At 36.4% G+C, this 20,912-nt stretch overlaps 1 protein-coding gene across 2 annotated transcripts in view; it reads right to left on the reverse strand.

Moving 5' to 3' along the window:
* sdk1b (sidekick cell adhesion molecule 1b) overlaps positions 1–20,912 on the reverse strand; it is a 213,949-nt gene that overhangs the window by 25,306 nt on the left and 167,731 nt on the right. For both annotated transcript variants that reach the window (XM_059553691.1, XM_059553690.1), the window contains 9 exons: positions 19,478–19,576; positions 18,553–18,744; positions 17,808–17,929; positions 12,678–12,787; positions 12,124–12,274; positions 9,838–10,075; positions 7,663–7,778; positions 5,350–5,539; positions 3,653–3,751 (listed from right to left, as the gene is read on the reverse strand). In XM_059553691.1, coding sequence (XP_059409674.1) covers positions 3,653–3,751; positions 5,350–5,539; positions 7,663–7,778; positions 9,838–10,075; positions 12,124–12,274; positions 12,678–12,787; positions 17,808–17,929; positions 18,553–18,744; positions 19,478–19,576 — 1,317 coding nt within the window. The remainder of the gene's footprint in view (positions 1–3,652; positions 3,752–5,349; positions 5,540–7,662; positions 7,779–9,837; positions 10,076–12,123; positions 12,275–12,677; positions 12,788–17,807; positions 17,930–18,552; positions 18,745–19,477; positions 19,577–20,912) is intronic.

The following is a 20,912-nucleotide window of genomic DNA, read 5'->3' on the forward strand; positions in this document are numbered from 1 at the left end:
AACATCGTATGACCCCTTTAATGTTTCTGAAAGAAGTCACCAAGGTTCCATGTACAATTACAATTTAAAAGGACTGTTTTCTATTTTAATATTTTATAATGTAATTTATTCCTGTGATGCAAAGCTAAATTTTCAGCATCATTACTCTAGTCACATGATGCTTCGGAAATCATTCTAATATGCTGATTTGGTGCCCAAGAAACAGTTCTTTTTATTATCATTGAAAACTGTTGTGCTTCACACGATTTTTGTGGAAACTGTGACAAATTTGTTTCCAGGTTTCCACGATATTGAAAAGTTGAAAAGAAGAGCATTTATTTGAAATTGAAATCTTTTGTAACATTCTAAATGTGACCCTGGACTTAAGTCGCTGGGGTATATGTCGCAATAGCCAAAAATACACTGTATAGGTCAAAATTATTGATCTTTCTTTTATGCCAAAAATCAATACGATATTAAGTAAAGATCATGTTCTATGAAGATATTTTGTAAATTTCCTTTGGACAACTAAAAACTTCATTTGGACAGCTTTAAAGGCAATTTCCTCAATTTTTTTATTTATATATATTTTTTATTTTGCACCCTCAGATTCCAGATTTTCAAATAGTTGTATCTCGACCAAATATTGTCCTATGCTAACAAACCATACATTAATGGAAAGCTTATTTATTCTCTCAATGTCAAAAACCTAATGCCCTAGTTTTACCTTTATGACTGGTTTTGTGGTCCTAGGTCACAAATGTCTTTACTGTCACTTTTCACCAATTTAATACTTTCTTGCTGAATAATAGTATTCATTTCTATCAAAAAGCTTACTTTTTTATTTATATAAGCACATACATATGAGTTTTATATGAATTTTCATATGAGTCTTTTTTTTTTTAGTTACAGAAATTGCTATATTTTCTACGTTTGGTAGTACTTTTTACTGTGGATGTATACCGTCTTCACTCTAATTGAGATCCTCATTGTTTTTAAAGTGATAAATATGGCTATGATTTCAGATAGTATACAATAAAACTGCCCTCTAAATATCTTCAATGTATTTCTCTACTTTTCATACCTTTCAGTACCTTGCAGTATGCTAAAAATATTAGCTTGACTATAAAGTAGTTTCCCCAAACATGAGCAACACAATGAAGTCTTTGAAGGAGGACAACGATCCAACAACAGCAGCAGTACTGTATGTCACACTGCCAATATCTCATTAATGCACGTGGAGTTGCGAACACAGCTACTTCTTAAGCTGTATCTGTTTTTACTAAGCAACAAAGAGATTAAAGGTAGGCATTTTTTTTTTCAAACGTTAAAATACTTTCTCCTATCCCAGCTTAAGGGATTAGCTCATCATTTACTCATCCTCATATCACTCCAAACTTTTATGAGTTTCTTTCTGTGGAACGTGAAACATTTTTGAATAACGTACCTGTCGCATTTTCCAAGCAATTACTTTACAATGTATGGAGAGCTTGTGGTGCGAAATGGAAGTTGTGCACTATATAAGTATCATAAAATCAATCCATAGGACTCTGCATTATATTCCCTTATGTGTTCCACATCCAGACCCGCTTGACACACTAACATTGGCTCAATTAGTTTGATGTTGTACTACGGTGTCTGTTTATCCATGACATATGAAGTGGTGTTTGGGAAGCTAGTAATTATATTTGTAACTCCATATACAAATCCATATACAAATCAAGGCAAGGATAAGACAAAGAGAAATAGACATGAGCGAGACAGACAGAAGCCTTACAGAGAACAAGAGAGATCAATAAAAGAGAAGGATAATGTGTGAGAGAGATACAGACAAAGAGAGAAAGAGAAATTAAATGCCAGAGCAAAAAGAGACACCAGAGGGACCTCAATCCACCGATCAATATTTACCAACAGGCTCTTGCTTTCGATACATTACCACTGAAACTCAATTAAGAGCTAGAATAAAAGTGACACTGCAGTAAAGCAACAGTATCATATCAGAATACATATATATGTATGGACTACTCAGTATAATGATGATGACCTGATCTAATGATCTGTTCTAAACCGGTTTATAGGTTTGCTTTCTGAAATCCCTCCAAGGTCACTTAATGAATGCGGCATCGACGCCTCATTCAGACCGTACAGTCAGATATTCAATAATTGCGAGAGTAACTGACTGCTGTTGAGGAAAATCAACACAGAAGAAGGATACACCCCTCGTGAAAGACACATTATCTGTGTATCCTCATGTATGAAATACATTACAAAGATCTGAGAGGATAAAATGAGCACTGGAACACTGACAGCTCCTCTCTGATTGAAGATCTTTGGTTTATAACGTTCAATCCTACAGGGAGCGATTGATCCAATCAGCAGAGAGCTCTGTGTGCGAGTGAGTGTAGAAAAGAGGCAGAAGGCAAGAGATCATCCGAGGTAAAGAGGCTTCACATTTCTATCACTATTAAGGGATTATATGATCCATCACGGGTGGTTAAGTGTCCATAATCCAGTCATCTATAGCTGCACGTCAGTGTCTGTACGGCCCGTAATCTTGATAACGGCATAACTGAGGCGGTTTAATCTCAATACATGGTTAAAATCCCAATACAGAAAACCTCATAACACACACACGTACATACTGACTCCAATGTAATACACAGCATGTCCTTGCAATAATAACATTTCAAATGGCCCAGGGTGCAATGGGAACAAACAGACCTTCTTTAAGGCCTCAAATTGCATTTTTACTGCAGATGGAGATTAGGTTCTTGAGGCTCTTACAAGAATATGAGTTATAACATCTGTAAATACATAAATACAAAAGAGTTTATTTTATTAATTTACTTGCAATTTAGCTAAATACTTATATTTTAGGAAAAATGTACACTGAAATGCTTAGTTCTTTCATGAAAGTCTAGATGGCACAGGCTGATGGGTGTTAACGTAACTGATGATATTCACAGCATCCCAGGTTGCCAGATTTACGACACCAACAGGAATGAGTGCACTTGACGATTAATGAAATGAAATACGCTGTGTTTTCCAGCAACTGGCAACCTGGGATGCCGAAATACAATGAGGTAAACTGGCAGTGGGTGGGTTTCACAAACTAAAACAATGACAGACATTCCGGCCCAGAACGCACATTTTCAAAGAAGAATTACTGACTGTAGCATTGTTTTTCAGATAAACAAGTATGTTAACTTAGCATGTTTCCTAAATCTCTGCAAACATATTATGGTATTTTTATGCTTTAGTAGAGTCAAAAACTTGCATACAGAACCTTTAAATATGTTGAAAAAATAAAATCACTCATCTTCACTAGTTTCCGCAATCGTCATTGCCATGGTTGCGTAAGTACATGTGGGGCGGAGATTTCAAAATAGGGGCGAGGTCCTGTTTGGGTGTGGGCGTGTTTGTTTCGGTGCTTTCAAATATCAACATCGTTTGGCAAAAATGGCTTAGTGCACCTTTAAATCATTTTACATGTGCATTTTTATCATTAACATACTATATTCAATCCATTAGTTATTACATCTTCTATTTTCTTTTAGGGTTAATTATTATAATTAGCTTTATTTAAAAACAACAGAAGTCTGTGATATGTCCAGATTTATATGGCTAGGTAAATGTGTGTGTGTCTGGATGTGTAGCGTTTATGTTCTCTTACCCATAATGATGCCGTTTGGCTCCGAGGGAGGTTGCCAGACAACCCTGACAGACGTGAGACGCACCTCTGGAAACACCAGCCTGACAGGTGGACCAGGAACTGGAGAGAAGAGAGGGAGGGAAAGAGAGCGAGAGGATACATGTATTTAAAAAAGATTACTGTAGCATACATTCTGATTTCTTGTAATGTAGCACATATTTCAAACACTTCAAAACATCTGTTTGTGGGGCCAAGCTTTTAACTCGGCCACGATAAATATGACATTTTAATCTCTTCACACACACACACACAAAGTCTCCCTGTAAACTTCTAATTCCTTAAATCCATAAATATAAATATTAGTGTTTCATAATCCCTCATCAAACACATTTAACTCTGCCAGTGGACACTAGGCCAACAGTATTAGTAATCCACTAGTTCTGATATGTGTGTGTGTAAATGTGAGTCAGTGTGTGTAGAGAAGATTCACATAGACATTCCAGTATCTGGTATCCCTGTACATTTCCAAATGAATGTTGCTCCATTGAGCCGATTAAGAAAAATGACAGAAAGAGGGCATTTGTCATTCTGCTGGCAAGACTCCACAATCCACATATGAACACACTCGCTCATTTCAAAGGGAAAGATGGCAGCTTACTTCCCCTCGCCGTGGAAATATATTGCATACATGTGAGTACATATTTCTGAGAGAAATTCTCCGAATGAAATTTTATTGCTCAGAGGTTGATCTTTCATAGCTCAGGAGACTTAATGAGGTTCCCACTTGGTTGAGTCTCATGAAAACTGTCAGATAATGCCAGTGTCATATTTCACTTCAGATTTAAAAGAAGTCTATTTTTTTTTCTTTATGACATATAGTTTCATGATAACTAAGCACATTTCCCCTCCAAATTCTCATTACCATAATCTGAAAAACATCTTTTTTTTTATTAAAAATGGGTGATTACTGTATTAAAAGTATTATTTTTTGAGTATTGCTCTTTACAGAAGTGAGAATTTAATTATAAAAATAATAAAATAGACATAAAAATATACAATAATTTAATTATAAATAAAAATCATTTTAGTAACTGAATATGGAATAATTTAGGTTAAGTTAACAAAAAGGAGACACACATGAGGTACTGCGGACTTGTTCTCAGGTAAAAAAAATATATATAAAATTCTGAAAAGTGTAAGGATTTCGCAAGTAACCCTTTAATGTAAATTCTTTCTGAGAACAGATTGAGATCTCATTAGGAATTTTGAGTGAGCTGGGATAAGAAAATCGAGCGAGTGAGAGTTGGTTCAGACAGGTGACTCAAGCGAATGCAGTGATGCAGGATGAGGTTTCATGCAGTGGGGGCACCGTAAAGCCAGGCGAGTGCATGTTTGTCTGTGTCTGGAGCCACGTGGGAGGTAATGCCAGTCTGAATGTCAGGCACAGCTGGAAACCACCAGAGCATGAAGCAAGGCATAACTACGAGCTACCATTATGAATGTGTGTGTGTGTTTACTGGTGTGTGAATGTGTGAAGGAACATCTGCTAAATGGGTAGCTTTCACTCAAAGTCTAATTTTGACCCAATGTGCGTGCGCGAACATTTATTTTAGCTTTTATTATGCATGTGTGATTTGTCATAACCAGTGGGAACGTGTGAATAAATAGATGATGCGTTCTGTTCAGTGGGAGATGCATTGATTTTATTGGTTGCTTACCATCATCCTTGGTTCTCTCAGCTGTGGGGGGCAGGCTGGGTGGTCCATCTCCGACACGTGTAAATGCGAGCACCTGAACCTCATACAAGATGAACTTGCTGAGGTTTTTTAAAAGCAGCAAGTGAATCTGGTTCCCGTTCACCAGCTGGACCTGGGGAGCCCGCTCTGAATCTTTTTCTTTGTATAAGACCTAGAGATAACAAGAAAAGGAAACAAGAAAATATAGGTCATGTAGAAACAGATTTGATGTGATATTGAGTGTTGGAATGTGGGAAGTCGTGGCCTAATGGTTAGAGAGTAGGACTCCCAATCGAAAGGTTGTGAGTTCGAGTCCCGGGCTGGCAGGAATTGTGGGTGGGGGGAGTGCATGTACAGTTCTCTCTCCACCTTCAATACCACGACTTAGGTGCCCTTGAGCAAGGCATCGAACCCCCAACTGCTCCATGGGTGCCGCAGCATAAATGGCTGCCCACTGCTCTGGGTGTGTGCTCACAGTGTGTGTGTGTGTTCACTGCTCTGTGTGTGTGCATTTCGGATGGGTTAAATGCAGAGCACAAATTCTGAGTATGGGTCACCATACTTGGCTGAATGTCACGTCACTTTCACTTTTTCACTTTCACTTTAAATTCAACAACAACCGTACAGTGTGTAGTAGTATTTGCTAGTTACCAATTACTATTCTATACACACTATTGCTACTTAAGGTTAGGGATTTAAGCAAACATCTGGCAGATTATAAAACAGATCAGAATATCATGGCCACATACACAAAGCAGTTCAATTCAGTATTCAATTCACCTTTTAGTGCTTGTTTACAGGAGTGACGACTGTTTTCTACAATGAAATCAACTGCTGAAAAATTCAGACAGTGAAAACCACATTTACAAAACTTTTATGCAATGTGCAGGGAACCAACTGAACAACTAGCTGTAAATGACTTATTTAAACACATATCAGAGTAGTTGTTCCTGCATTGCAAAAATCACAGGGAATGTGGTACATTTAAACTCAGTAGTGTTACTGGATCATTCAGGAGATTTGCTCCATTTAAATGTGATTGTCACTCCTGAAACTTTACAGTGTGTATGTGGCAATAAAGACATCGCTCTTTGGGGAAGTACGCAACCATACAGCAACAGCTCACAACACTTGAGCATCTTTTGCATATGCAAACATCCCTGTTCCTTCAGATAAAAACTACAAAAAAAAAAAAAAAAAAAATCAAGTTCAGGTTTTGCCTCAACTTTGGTTCTGACTTTAGAAGAGATCAATAATTAATTGTGTTATTTCATCCCCCCCTCCACACTTTTTACAGTCTAAGCATTTTATCAATTGGCTTCTTCCGACAGTGTGTAAAAGGAAAAACTATTTCAGCAGTTTCATGATCTTGCATCATGTCACTCTACACAGCATGAGCAGAAAATGGAGAAAGCCTTATACAAGCAACAGTGCACATGGATTTCAGTATCTTCATACAGTTTATAGATGTGAACTCAATACAAACTATGTTCGGCTGAATGTATGTGCATTAAAGCATGTGGAAGAACTTTTGTGCATATCAACAGCTCTTTGTGGTATAAAGTGCCTTTGGGCGGATGATACAAGCATTACATTAGATGTATAGTAGTGTACTGAATACACTTTTTTGCTATGGTACTTAAGAATGGTTCTGCTGTGTTGTTGTTAGGCTGTTCTGGATGGTTTCTTTCTTTCCCACATCAAAAGAGTCCACCTAAAAAAATATCTGCATGGGGATATGGCTCAGGTTCCTCCTCCTTCTACTTATTCTTTTTTACACTTGTAAAATGTAGGACAGGTACTTGGCACTACCCATGGATTGTTGATTGGATGAGAGCAAATCTGAATGAAAGCCTGCTGTCGATTTTGGATGAGCGCGGGGTTTAAGCAGACTAAATTACTGGAGAAGTCTGGCATACGTCACCAGAAAGATGTCTGTTGTTTTGCCAGAAGATTGGGTTTCGACATTTTGATGAAACAATACAAGGTCAAAACACTGTGAAAAAATTAAATCATCCATGAAATATATTTGGTCCATTCACATAAGATCTATAACATGCATTTACAAAATAAGGTGAATTTAAGATGAAGTTGTCATATTTTAAAAATACTGGACCCCACTGACATTCATTAAAATATCTTCCTAGCACTGCTAATGAAATAATTGCCGTCAGACGTCTCCACATACAGTAGAAATTCACCCTTCTGCAGTGTTTTGGCAGGCAGGAATCTCCAGTCAAAGCTGTGGGGGATTTTAAGGGTCTTAAAGCATTCTATTTGATATAGTAACCGTACCTTGTAACCAAGGATGTGTCCATTCTTCTGGTGTTCAGGGACCGAATCCCACGTGACCAGTATACTTGTGGAGCTCATTGCTTCTGCGCTCACATTTTCTGGGGCACCAGAGGGAACTGAAAACACACCCATATAAATAGGCATTTTATACTAAAGCAAAACCTACACAAGGCCATATCTTACGGTGATTTTACAACACTTAAATCAGTTTTTCATCCTATTGGAACAATAATAAGATAAAAGACTCCCATTATCATTAATAATAATATGAACAAACAATTCCACCAAGTAATACAGCTCATTAGCCTAAGGCTGATGTCTTACCAGCCAACGCTGAACAATTTATTTCAGTCAGGGTTTCACATCTACTCAGTATTTTTGCTGAAATCTCACTCCTTTCTATTGGAGTCTGTCACATTTACTGATTAAAAACGGATGAGGGCTGACAGCTTAAACAACAGCCTCTGACATTTCTCTCTGATTCGCTGTCATGTGAAGCCCGCCGAAATAAGAACCGGAGAACCGCGTGAGCATAAACACTTGTAATGGACTGATTTTAGATACAATTTGAAGGGGGAACTTTACCCCATGAATGTGTGTGGTGTGTATTTGTTCCTTCAGGGCTTGCTGGCATATGCTCATGCATAGCTTCAGTGAAATAAAGATTTTCATTTGCTAAACGAAGCGACAAAGGCACTTTCTTATTCTTTTAGTTATGTAGGTGTAGGAGTCCAGTAGATAAGTTGTGTTTTAGTTGTTTCATAAAGAAAATGATCCAAGCAAGTTGGTGAGATCTTCAGTTTGATCCAAAATTAAAGGGATTGTTCACCCAAAAATGACAACTCTGTCATTAATTATTCTCTAATGTTGTTCCAGACCCGTCAGAACAGAAAGAGCTTTCTGGTCCTGCATAGACATCAATAGAAATAATTTGTGCTGCTGAGTTCTGTACAAACTGCAGCTTATGTAGGAGTTTTGAAGGGAAACCAAAAAGTTAAGAATTACAGTAATCTAAACATGACATAACCTAGGAATGCACAAGAATAGCAATGGTACTTGTTGTTAGAAAAGGACAAAGACAATTTATATTTAGTACGTGAAAATAGGTGGATCGGACAGTGTTAATTTTAGAAAAAAAAAAATGTATATAAATATATATGTATATCTTAGCATAAAGCATATATCTTATGCTCATTGCGACTGCATTCGATCAAAATACAGCAAAAACAGCAACACTGTAAAACATGAAATGTGATGACAAAGCTGAATTTTCAGCATCATTATTTCAGTCTTCAGTGTCACATGATCCTTTAGAAATCATTCTAATATGCTGATTTGTTGTTTAAGTACATTTTTATATTTATATATAAAAATATATATTTTTATAATTTTTTTTCTAACCAGGTAAAAGTCTTTACTGTCACTTTTGATCAGTTTAATGCAAATCAATTCTATAGAGTATCAATTTCTTTATATAAAAAAAAACAAAAACAACCTGAGCCCTAACTTCTGAACTGTAGTGTATGCTCAGTGTGATCTCTGAAATTAAACCACAATCAAAAGAAAAACGAATGGAGAATCAGATGTTTGAGATCTATAAGTGCCCGCCCCACCAGCTGCCTCTGATCATTTCAAACTTCTAGATGTTGTCTAGGGGTCGGCAGGATCATTAAGTCAGCAGGGAGTCACTGGAGCTGCTAACACCCACCCGCTGTTAGATGTGGCCTCGGGCACAGACTCCATCTGAGTCTCCGATGGCTATGTACATGATGCCTACGACTAAAAATCGGCTAGTAGGGCACTGGCTAAATTTTAGATTTGCTAAGGAATGCAGCAACTTGTGGCAATAATCTAAAAATGAACTGACATATCTTTAAAAGTATTTAATGCAAATATCTGCCCTACTGTATACTTTAAGCTATCTGTCTTATAACACTCAAATAAAATGAAAAATGTATCAAAATGGAAAAGTGACGGTAATGCATTAACACAACGATGCTTAAATTAACATAATTCATTTGGTTACATACAAAACAGCAACTAAGTTTTATATCTTTTCCTCACATGCATGACATTAAACTTTGGAACAAACATCACTGAACATTTATTTTGATTTAAATCAAAGGTGGAGAAGCTACTTCTAAATCAAGCATGTTTTCTGGAAAGTGTTGTCACCTGACTCTTTAGTTTTGCCCAGCACAGGACTGCCCCAGGGTCCAGGCCCGATACCATTGAAGGCCTGAATGCTGAGCTCGTACTCCGTCCACTCCTCAAGTCCCTCCACCGTCGCTTCCCGAGACAGGCGCTCAGAAACCGTCTCCATCCGGGGCTGGCCAAGCCCATCTGCTCTCTGTGCGCGTACACGGTAACCCACGCTTTCAGGATTTCCGTTATAAGCTGCCTCTGGAAGTGGCTACAAAGCACGAAGAGGAAAAACATTGGAGCAGGACAGACTTTGATAAACCTACATCAATAAGAAGACCAAAACTGAACTGGAATTTCATTGCATTAGATTGCAAAAAAATAGAAATAGAGCTCCAGCACATATTTGAAATAAAACATTTAAGAAGGAAATAAACTATTATTTTATTTGGTAATAACCCATGAAATTGATAACATGTCAATAAAAATGTTTACATGGCTATTAAAGATTTTTATTTCAGATAAATGCTGCTCTTTCTATTTACTAAAGAACATATGGTTTCCACAAAACATTAACAATTCAAAAATGATATTAATAAGAGACATTTCTTGAGCACAAAATCAGCATATTAGAATGATTTCTGAAGGATCGTGTGAAACTGAAGACTGGAGTAATGATGCTGAAAATTCAGCTTTGCCATCACAGGAATAAATTACACTTAAAATACATTCAAATAGACTACATTCAAACAGTAATTTTAAATTGTAACAATTTTTCACAAAATTACAGTGTGTTCTTTATTTTTTTATTAAATAAATGCAGCATAAAAGTTGAGCATAAAAGACTTCATTCAAAAATAAACATCCTAGAACCCCAAATTTCTGAACAGTAGTTCAATAAAAGAAAAGAAAAGAAAAGAAAATTAAATAAAATTAAAGAGATAGAAACCTTAGTTGTCCAAACACATTTCGGCAAATTATAATGGACTGGTACTGAAGTTTAAGGGATGAAAAAGTATAACTAATTTTTTGCACACTAATCATACTCAACAGGAATTACAAATAAATGTTTCATGACTCATCCCGGTGGTTCTACAACGATCTGGATGAATGAAAACCTTCACAAGTGTCAAATTGTGTGCAGCAAACAGAAAGGAAGTTCTTTAATCTCCTCATAAACATAAATTAAATGACATTTCAAATTGGCTGTAATGCAGCTCAGTCCCTCGCCTGCTTCAGCTGTGCATTGCACATTGGCGCACGGCTCGGAGACATTTTCCAGCGTCGGATGCCAAGAGTTCACACATGGTTGCTCGTCTAGTACTTTAAAGCACACTTGAAACCTTACGATGTTCACAGCTTAGGTACGGTGACTGCTTGAAAGAGTTTCTATTAAAATGCTTTTGGCAAGCTGACGGATGCTGATGTAAGTTTCTTCACAGGCATTGCCCAAATCAATGTTTCAGTCTTTATGGTCTCCACAATAAGCTGCTAATGTTTAGTTGCTTGTACTATCATGTTTTGAGATATGATATCCTCATAAAATCCATCTTACAGAGAAAATTCTCCTCATTAAAGACATTAACACTTAAGAAACTTGGACGGCTTGGTAAATGACGGAAGAGCGGTAAAAATATAACCTTTTCTTCAATGACAGCTACATAGAAGTTTGAGTACGAGCATAATAAATGACTATCCATAAAAACAGGTTAGAGGTTACTGTTTTCAGAGCTTGTGAAGTACTGCATTAAGCACTATTATGTCCTGAGGGTCATTTTTTTCAGTACCAGCACACCACAAATGTGTTACTACAACCGGCAGAGGCTTTGCAGAAGCCGTTTTTTAGATTAAATGGAGTCCTGTCTTATGAAATGACAGCCTTCATGTTATGTGCCTCTACAACTCAAATTCTTCGATCGCTCTTCAGGCTTTGAAAAGGTGAGAGGGGAAAAAAGGAGAACTGAAGGAGAGAATAACAGCAATTACATCTGATACTGACAGACACTATGGCTCCTGATAGCAAAAAACAGACAGGAAAAATAAGCTGTCAACCTCTTCCAGTATATCCCTCACCTACAGTATAAAGGGTGCGCACAGAAGTGCAACCAACAGTATTTGTGTCCATCTCTGCGTGTGTTTGAGTATGTGTAAATCGCTGGATTTTTATGAGGGCTCCAGGTTTTATAACAACGTTCACACCAAATCCAGAACCACCCACTTTTGATGCAACGAAATAAACCCAATCTTTTTAACAGGTCTAGTGCAGAACACAAAGTCACATTTACATGAAAACCTTTGGTGTGTGTGTCCGCTCCTCACCTCCCAGCGAATCCTCAGGCTGGTTTCACTAGCAGAAAACACTGTGAGATTTGTCGGGGCCACATCTGGATTGGACTGCAGGGTCTGCATCATACGAGAGGGCTGACTGAAGGGACTCGAACCCACTATGTTCACCTGCTTCATCCTGAACCTGAAAGATATATATATGTGGAGAGAGACAAAAACAGCATTTTAATTCTCCAATCTTGCTCTTGAGTAGCATGAGGACGGGGCACTTTGGACAGGATAACAGATCTCTACAGCCTCTGATCATCTGTAATCTCTTTAGGACAAGATAGTGCGCCGAGAATCAGAAGACAATCTTTCCACAGGACCTTCAGAAAATCAATTAAGGTGAGAAATAGAAAAGGGAATGAGAGAAAGAGAGAGAGAATGAAGAACAAATGCAATCTGAAAACACCAACATCAAAACACTCAACAGGTTTGTGAAGGTACAGTACTTTCACACTATTGGGCTCATTTGTCACCACATTTTAGTTCATTAGGTTGATGTAAAAGTGGTTTTTCATTCAGCAAAGGAGAGAAAGGCTAACCTGTATTGAGTAAATGGGATGAGATTGGGAATCTCCAGAGTGTCTGCGGCTGGTGGACTGTCCATCTCGTACAGAACCTTCCATTCCTCGTCCTCATATACAGTCCCCACCTGTGGACACACAGGATGACTTTCATTTAAAAAGATATAAAAAAAAATATCCAGTATGACCATCATTTCAAACTGTAGTATCACTGCAGTCAAAGGACCTCACTGTGTTGCATGTTTATATCAGCAAGAGACATAAATAGGATGCATTGTTGTAACTTTTCCAAGCAGTAAAGGGATTACACAAAAAAACAGCATTATTTTATGATAAATGCTTCAAAAAATGTTGCTGCATCAATGCTCATCAATGATGTATGTTATTAAGTTAGAAAAAAGTCATTTTGAACTTTTAATGCAATTTTATCTAAAACCATTAAATAAATAGCTAAAAAAGTCTTATTTTGTATTTATTTATTTTAATCAGGTGCGCTGGTAAGGGACGTATTGTAATTTTAATGTACAATTAATCTACTATTAAACTAGTAATATGTTTCTTCATTGTTTGTCTAATATTTAAAATGTAATTATTGTATAATTATAACATCAACAACAATAACAATCAGGGTTATTTTGCACCTTTAATAACATTTTATCTAGGAATGCTGACCAAAAAATGAGCTAAGAAAGTTGTATGCTAACAATGACTAAGGTAGGAAAATTACACATCACACTGGAAATGGAAGGTGGTAATTTCACTGCATTATCAATATAATATAATATAATATAATATAATATAATATAATATAATATAATATAATATAATATAATATAATATAATATAATATAATATAATATAATATGATATAATATAATATAATATAATATAATATAATATAATATAATATAATATAATATAATATTTAATAAGTGTTCCATAAGAACAATGTGAATGTGGCCTCAGTAGAGTGATTTTTTTTTACTCTATAAAAAATAAATAATAATAATTACTACAGAATCTATGGTGATTTCTTTCTTATGTCTTCATGAACAACAACCACAAAAAAATATATAAAAGACTACAAATCCATTTTAAAGCAGACATCTTATAAAATATTCTTCCTGGGGCGAAGTTGCATCATTGTCACCTTTTTCACCCCACAAGGGTTTACATCCCTGTATTCTATGCATACAAAAAATGTTCATACTGTTTAATGCAGTAACAGTAAAAGCAGTCCGGTAGTATGCTAATTTGAACATATTACCAATGGAGAAATGAAACTGGGCATCAAGATATGTCAAAGCATAGAGATATTTTTACATTTATAATGCGGTTTTGAGTAAAAATTCCCAAACGTTGGGTAGTCAACTGACATAAACATGACAATCAACAGTCACAAATTGGATGTTATGATTACAGTTGAGACAGCTTACGGTTCATATCAGATTTCACTTGATGTATACTGCAAATATGGGCAAACGTAGGTCCCCCACACTGTGTATAGTACACATCCTGCATCCCTCATTCCTGTTATGGCAGGGTGTCATTCCAAATATACAGAGAGTCAGATTCAGCTGGCAGAGCTGATGATAGAAATGCTTCAGAGTGACAGTAAAAAAAAGCAACAGCAAACCCAAGCAAACTGCCCGCAGCTCACACTCCATATCAGTGCTGCTGCATTTGTTTTCTTTGCTCTGTGTTTTTTGTTTTTTTACTAATCAAAAGCAAGATGCTTTAGATTCTCAACAATGACATATGAGTGCTGGAAAGGGCTTGTTTATTTTTTTATTTATTTTTTACCACCTTGATCTTAATAAGGCCGTAATGAGGTAATGAGCTAATTAAAAAGTGGATCCACAACATGAAAAAAAAAATCTACAAAGAGACACTGGGTAATGCAGCCAGTCATTATCTGCAAACAAAAACTACTTATCATTTCAAACGTCACAATCAAGTGACTCACATTTCCTCTAGGACCTCACTGAGAGCTGCTTCCATTTATCCATAGAGCAACCTGTGATTAATTTCATGCGGTTAGCTCTTTCCTATCATTATCATGTATAAACTGTCAAAATACTTAAAAAGGGCCATATTCTACACTTCTAAAGCATTGCAATTTCCCACTGAAGTTCACTTTTAATGTTAGTCAAGGTTTCTTACACAGAAAACAGTCATCATTTTACATTTTCCAGCCTCTCTCTGACCCTCTTACACCCAGTTTTTGGCTACTGCACTTTTCAAATGTCCATATGTAAATGACCTTTGGTGTGATTGGCCAACCTCATGGTTCATACTATCATTCATCAGAATGGGCTAGGGAATTTAAAGGGAAAGTTCACCCAAAAAGTTCACTCACCCTCATGCCCCTCCAAACCTGAATGGAACGCAACAGTATATATTTAAAAAAGGTTTCTGTCCATAACATGAATATATATACACCATATATATACATATATGGACAGTCAATTTATATATTTATATACATAAAGACAAAAATGTTTCTATTCTATAATAAAATAAAAAATATATAATAAAACAGGTAACTGTGACTTCTTATCTCCCTGTTTTACTTTATTTCTCGCAATTCTGAATTTATATCTCACAATCTAGACTTTTTTCACAATTCTGAGAAAAACAGTCACAATTATGAGACAACAATTCTGTGAAGTCACAAAGTGAAGAAATTCTTTTGTGCAAGGGGAAAATGGTGAGATAAGATTAAGATGTTGTAATTACCAAGTCATAGTTCAGAGTAAAAAGTGAATTTTGAGTTTGTATCTTACAACTCTTATTTTTCCTCCAGAATTTCAAGAAACAAAGTCCATATTGCAAGATATACATTTAGAAAAAAAAGGCAAAACAGTGAGATAAAAAGTTGAATTTTGTTTTAATTAGCATTAAGACTGAACAGGTGTTTGTATAAAAATGTTGGGTGTCATTTATTATTGAGCTCCTGTTGGTGACATTATTTTTGTAGCTTCATATCCATGAATAATCTTGTTGGACTGGGGAGAAAGGAAGAAAAATGTGGTTTTCCATGATATGTTCTTTTCAATATTACAAACCATATGTTGAAACAACTAGTACTTGGTTTCCATGTAAACACTGCATCCACACAGCATGTTTTGTGCAGCACTGTTCGAGCAGAGGAAAGGTGAATAGATTACAAAGGGAATCGGAATCGGCAACCGACCTGGTCCAGGATACAGCTGTGAAGAAGTCAGCTGTAAAAAAACACCCCAAAACAAGCTGATTTCTAACCCATAGACTTAAGACCCCATTAGTGCCACCTCAGTACCTCTAATCTTCGTCTCTCTCTTCTCTCATCCCTCCCTCTGACTCCCTCCTTCCCGCTCTCCCTCGATTAAACAGTATTAAAGACAGGAGTGAAGAAAACGAAAGGGAAAAAAGAGGGATCTCATTAGAAGGAGTTTTTCTCTTCACGCTGCACAGCGCTGGACGCCCTCCAAGAGGGGTTTAACACATATGCGCGCACACACAAACACACACCACACCTAAAGGGCTGGGAGACATGGTGCATGACATCTCCTTAGCCTCCTCGTACTATGTCAAATACAGAGTGTGAGCTTGCATGTGTGTTTGTGTGTGTGCGTTTTCTCCAGGGGAAGATGTTTTAGTGCAAGAGCAAGCCTGTTTTTCCCTGGAGATGAAGTACCTGCCAGACAACAGCATCTTCACTGGAGCACAGCCTGTCAGACAAGGGCATAACACACACCAAAAAGTACACAAATACTTACACACACACACACACACACACACACACACAGACACACTTATACTTATGAGCACATATACTGAAAAGTCATATTCCACAGAGCAGTCTTGGCAGAGAGAAAATTGCAGTTTGTGGAAAAGTTAACCATTCGGCAGAAGGAAAATTGCCATTCGTCACAAAGTTACATATTCTGCAGAAAGAAAACAGCAATTTGTTGAAAAGGTGAGATTTTTTTCAAAGAGAAAGGTGCCCTTCAAGGCAATATTAATAATTTTGTTGAAAGAAAAATCGCCATTTGTGGCAAATTTAACCATTCGCCTGGCAGATTATTGACATGTGTGGCAAAGTGAAAATATATATTTAATTTTATATATATTTGCAGAGAAAAATCTACCATTCATTAAAAAAAAATACAGAGAGAAAAGTCTAATTTGTGGCAAGGTTCACCAATTTTGAGAGACAGAGAGAAAAAAAAGATAGACTGCATACTAATCTGCAGAAAAGTTAACCATCCATAAAAAGTTTCAACATTCAACCATTCAAGTTTTATTTTCTGAGAGGAGCAGACAGAATATTGACATTTGTGGCAGTTAACCATTTGGCAGAGAAAAAAAGCATAATTTGTGGCAAAGTTAACTGTTAACAGGACAGATAAAATCTGTGACCATGTTATCCATTTTGGAAAGGGAAAAGCTATACCTTTCGTGAATAAGGTACCCATGTTTCTGAGAGAAAAGCACTATTTGTGGAAAAGATATCAATTTGGCTGGCAAAATATTAACATTCATTCATTCATTTTTTTATTTAGTTTTTTTTTTTTTTGCATAGAGCCTTTCTTTTGCATAGAAAAAAGTATAATTTGTGGCCAGGTTAACTATTTTAGAGAGAGAAAATTTTCTACAATTGACAAAGTAAACTATTTCATGAAATGAACCTTTTTTATAAGAGAAAAGTGCAATTTGTGGCAAAGGTAACCATTAGGCAGACATAATTTTCATATCTGTGGCAAAGTTAATTGCTTTGTCCAGAGCAAATTAACCATTAGGCAGACAAGATAATTCATATCTGCGGCAAAATTAACCATTTTGTACAGAGCAAATTATCCATCAGGCAGACAGAATATTCATATCCGCAGCAAAGTTAACCATTTTATCCAGAGCAAATTAACCATTAGGCAGACACTGTGGCAAAGTTGACCATTTTTTTCCAGAGTAAATATACCATTAGGCAGACAGAATATTCATATCTGCAGCAAAATTAGGCAGACAAAAATAAAACTTTTGTCCAGAGCAAATTGCTACTGATGGCAAAACGACTACTTTGTTAACACTTTAACCATTGTGTGTAAAATTTAGCAAAGCTTGCAATGCCCAAATTTTACACACGCACTCACACACACGCCTACACACCTGTCCTTCTACGATCCATTTGGAGATGGCGGTTTTTCCGTCACTGCCGGGGTGAAACTTTATGGTGGCGGAGTGAGGACTGATGTTGGAGATGACCAGATTGGAGGGTGCACCAGGAAGCTCTGTTCAGCAACACAACAAAACATATTTATGTAACTCACGAGCTGCTCTAATTGAAACATTTCCTGCATTTTGTGTACTGCTATCTGTCCGTTTTCTCAATCCTGTGTCTTCATTATCCTTCAAAGAAAACTCCTGTAAATGGGCCCATAACTCACTTCAGAGTCAATTAGGTTTTGTGTACAGCAGTGCACATTGTGTTTGGGTATATGATTAATTGGTAATTAAATGGATTGATAATGATATTTGGGTGGTTCACGGTGGCTCATTCAACAGTAGACAAAGCTCGTTCTCTCCTGACTCCACAGCATATCAGTGGGAGATAATGAGTGTAGCATGGCTTTTGGTCATCATCATTTATTTCATGTTCTCTCTAACACACGCGCACACACACAGCGGCCCCAAGAGCTTCATACTGACTCCGTGTGATGTATTACAGTCTTACTGACTGTGTCTCGGATTGCTGGTCTATGTGAAATATGTGCCCCACTGCGGCATCCTGTTTCATGGGTTGAATTTCCTTTCGAGTTAGAACACGGTGACTATCACCAATCCCCAAGGGAGAATTTGATGCATTAAAGTGATGCTAACATTGAAGTGTGTATTTGTTTGAGAGTCTGGAGACCTGGCGGCAGTCCTGTTGAGATGGTGGACGAGGTGGCAGCACCGGTGCCGGCCTGAGTGACCGCAGCCACCTGCAGAGTGTATGTGATGAGCGAAGTGAGCCCGGTCACTTTGTATGTCAGTGTAGAATTGGACAGAGTCTGAGATACACGGGTTTCGTTCTGACCGGCCTCCTCCCAACACAAGACATAACCTATGGAATAGGGGGAAATGAGATGAGAGAAAGAAATTAAGCTTTGTTCCACAACTTGAGCCACCTCGCTGCTTTTTGTCTACATAGGCAGTAACAGTTTGTTAATAGAGAGAATTTGACCTTAAAATAAAGAAATAAAGTGTGACCCATGACATCAATTCAGCTATTTTCATAATCATGTTAGCAGAAGCAACCAGACTCTACTTTTCAGCAAACCTTTTACATTCTTGCTTTTTTTATTTGTGCAATAATAATGTATTTAGAAATTAATTCTGTCATTTTTGTCATACCCTGTTTAATAACATTCTGAAGAAATTAGATTTGACACAATTTATGTTTTAAACTATTTTCACACTTAATTTGACAAAATAACAGCTTGAAAGACACAATAAAAACATGACATTCACAAGTGATATTTACTTTGACTTTTCATATCTCAACCATTTTCACAGAATATATGCTTTAAATGTTTCAATTTACTTGTTTTTAATGGTTTAAACATTTTATAAATTGTGGTTCTTTTTTCATATTACATTAATAGTGAAAATCTGGGTCTAGAACGAGCAAAGAAATGTTAATGTGATATTTATAAAACAAAAAGATAAAAGCGAAATCTGCTAGTTTTAACAAAAGTCAATCCCTGGGACACCTTCACATGCAGCGCTGGAAAGATTAGTGAGAGTTCCTTTAGTGGTTGAGCTGAAGCTGTGATTGGATAATTGAGCCTTTTCACCTGTGATAATGCCGTTCTTGTCTTCCGGTTCCTGCCAGCTGATCCTCAGAGATGTGTCCAAGATCTCAGTAAAGCTCAGTTGAGTCACCGGGCCTGGTTCTACAACACATTTACATGAATTTACTGTACTCAGCAATGATACTACAGCTTTCTCTGGAATAATATAATATAATATAATATAATATAATATAATATAATATAATATAATATAATATAATATAATATAATATAATATAATATAATATAATATAATATAATATAATATAATATAATATAATATAATATAATATAATATAATATATGCTTTGATGTAAATTCTTTATGCTTTAGGCCCTTAAGAAGATCTCAAATATGTTTTATGGATGCTAGTATATTTCTAAATATCTAATGTATTTCTATTATAAGTTGAAGGTCAACCACAGGGACAGACACACAGAGACTTAATTCTTTAAACAACAGCTCCATGATTTTATTATCTGAGGGGATATAAACCCTTGAATACACAGCAGGTTTGTCAATGTTCTTAGCACAATAATGCGTGTGTGTATGCTTGAGTGGAACAAAGCTGGGCAGCACTTTATGGAAGCTTTCAAACTCGCTCATGGTAAAGGATTACTTTGCGACCATAGATTATAATACTCCCGACAAAGAGCTTGTTGCCGTGGAACCATTGTATCACAAATGCAAATAGGCGAAAGCAAATTATGTGTTTGTTGGCAATTACCCTCATGAGTTAGCAGTCATTTAGTAGTTAATCAATCATCCATACACACCCCGCAAGACAATACATCTGAAAGGCGAACATGACAGCTGCCTGAAAAGCGCAGTAGTTAATGTGTGCGGATAAAGCTTTAATGGCATTAGATCTAACATGCGCACGGCAAACCCTCATGCCCCGGACTGTCGAGCAGACCTTATCAGTGCGAGTCGTCACGCTAGACTGACAGGTTAATCAATCACGTGCTTATGAGAACGTATGACTGCATGCTACTCATTGCACTGCAGTTCAATTCATTTTCAAATCTGTTTTTTCTTTTTTTTTTTTTTGCTTGTTCTGAGCAAGAGGTCAAGGTTAAGCGTTTAATGTAAAAACAAAAGCTAGAAATAGAAATATATAAAATGTAATAAAATAACAAAAGCTTATTACTAACAAAACTAATGCTCAATTTCTAACGACAAATGAAAATATAAAGAATATTAGTATTAATAAGAAAACTACAAAAATGTATGAATACCATAAGAGAGACAGACAGAGAGAGAGAGAGAGAGAGAGAGAGAGAGAGAGAGAGAGAGAGAGAGAGAGAGTATATTACATACAAATATTTTTGCATAATAATAATATAAAACAAATAAAATATGTCACAAGATGTATATATATTTTTTTTTTTATTTTTTTTTATTTGTTTATTTTTTTTTGGGCATCAAATAAATGTAG

This window comes from Carassius carassius, chromosome 7 (genome assembly GCF_963082965.1).
Source record: "Carassius carassius chromosome 7, fCarCar2.1, whole genome shotgun sequence".
Classification (NCBI taxonomy): domain Eukaryota; kingdom Metazoa; phylum Chordata; class Actinopteri; order Cypriniformes; family Cyprinidae; genus Carassius; species Carassius carassius.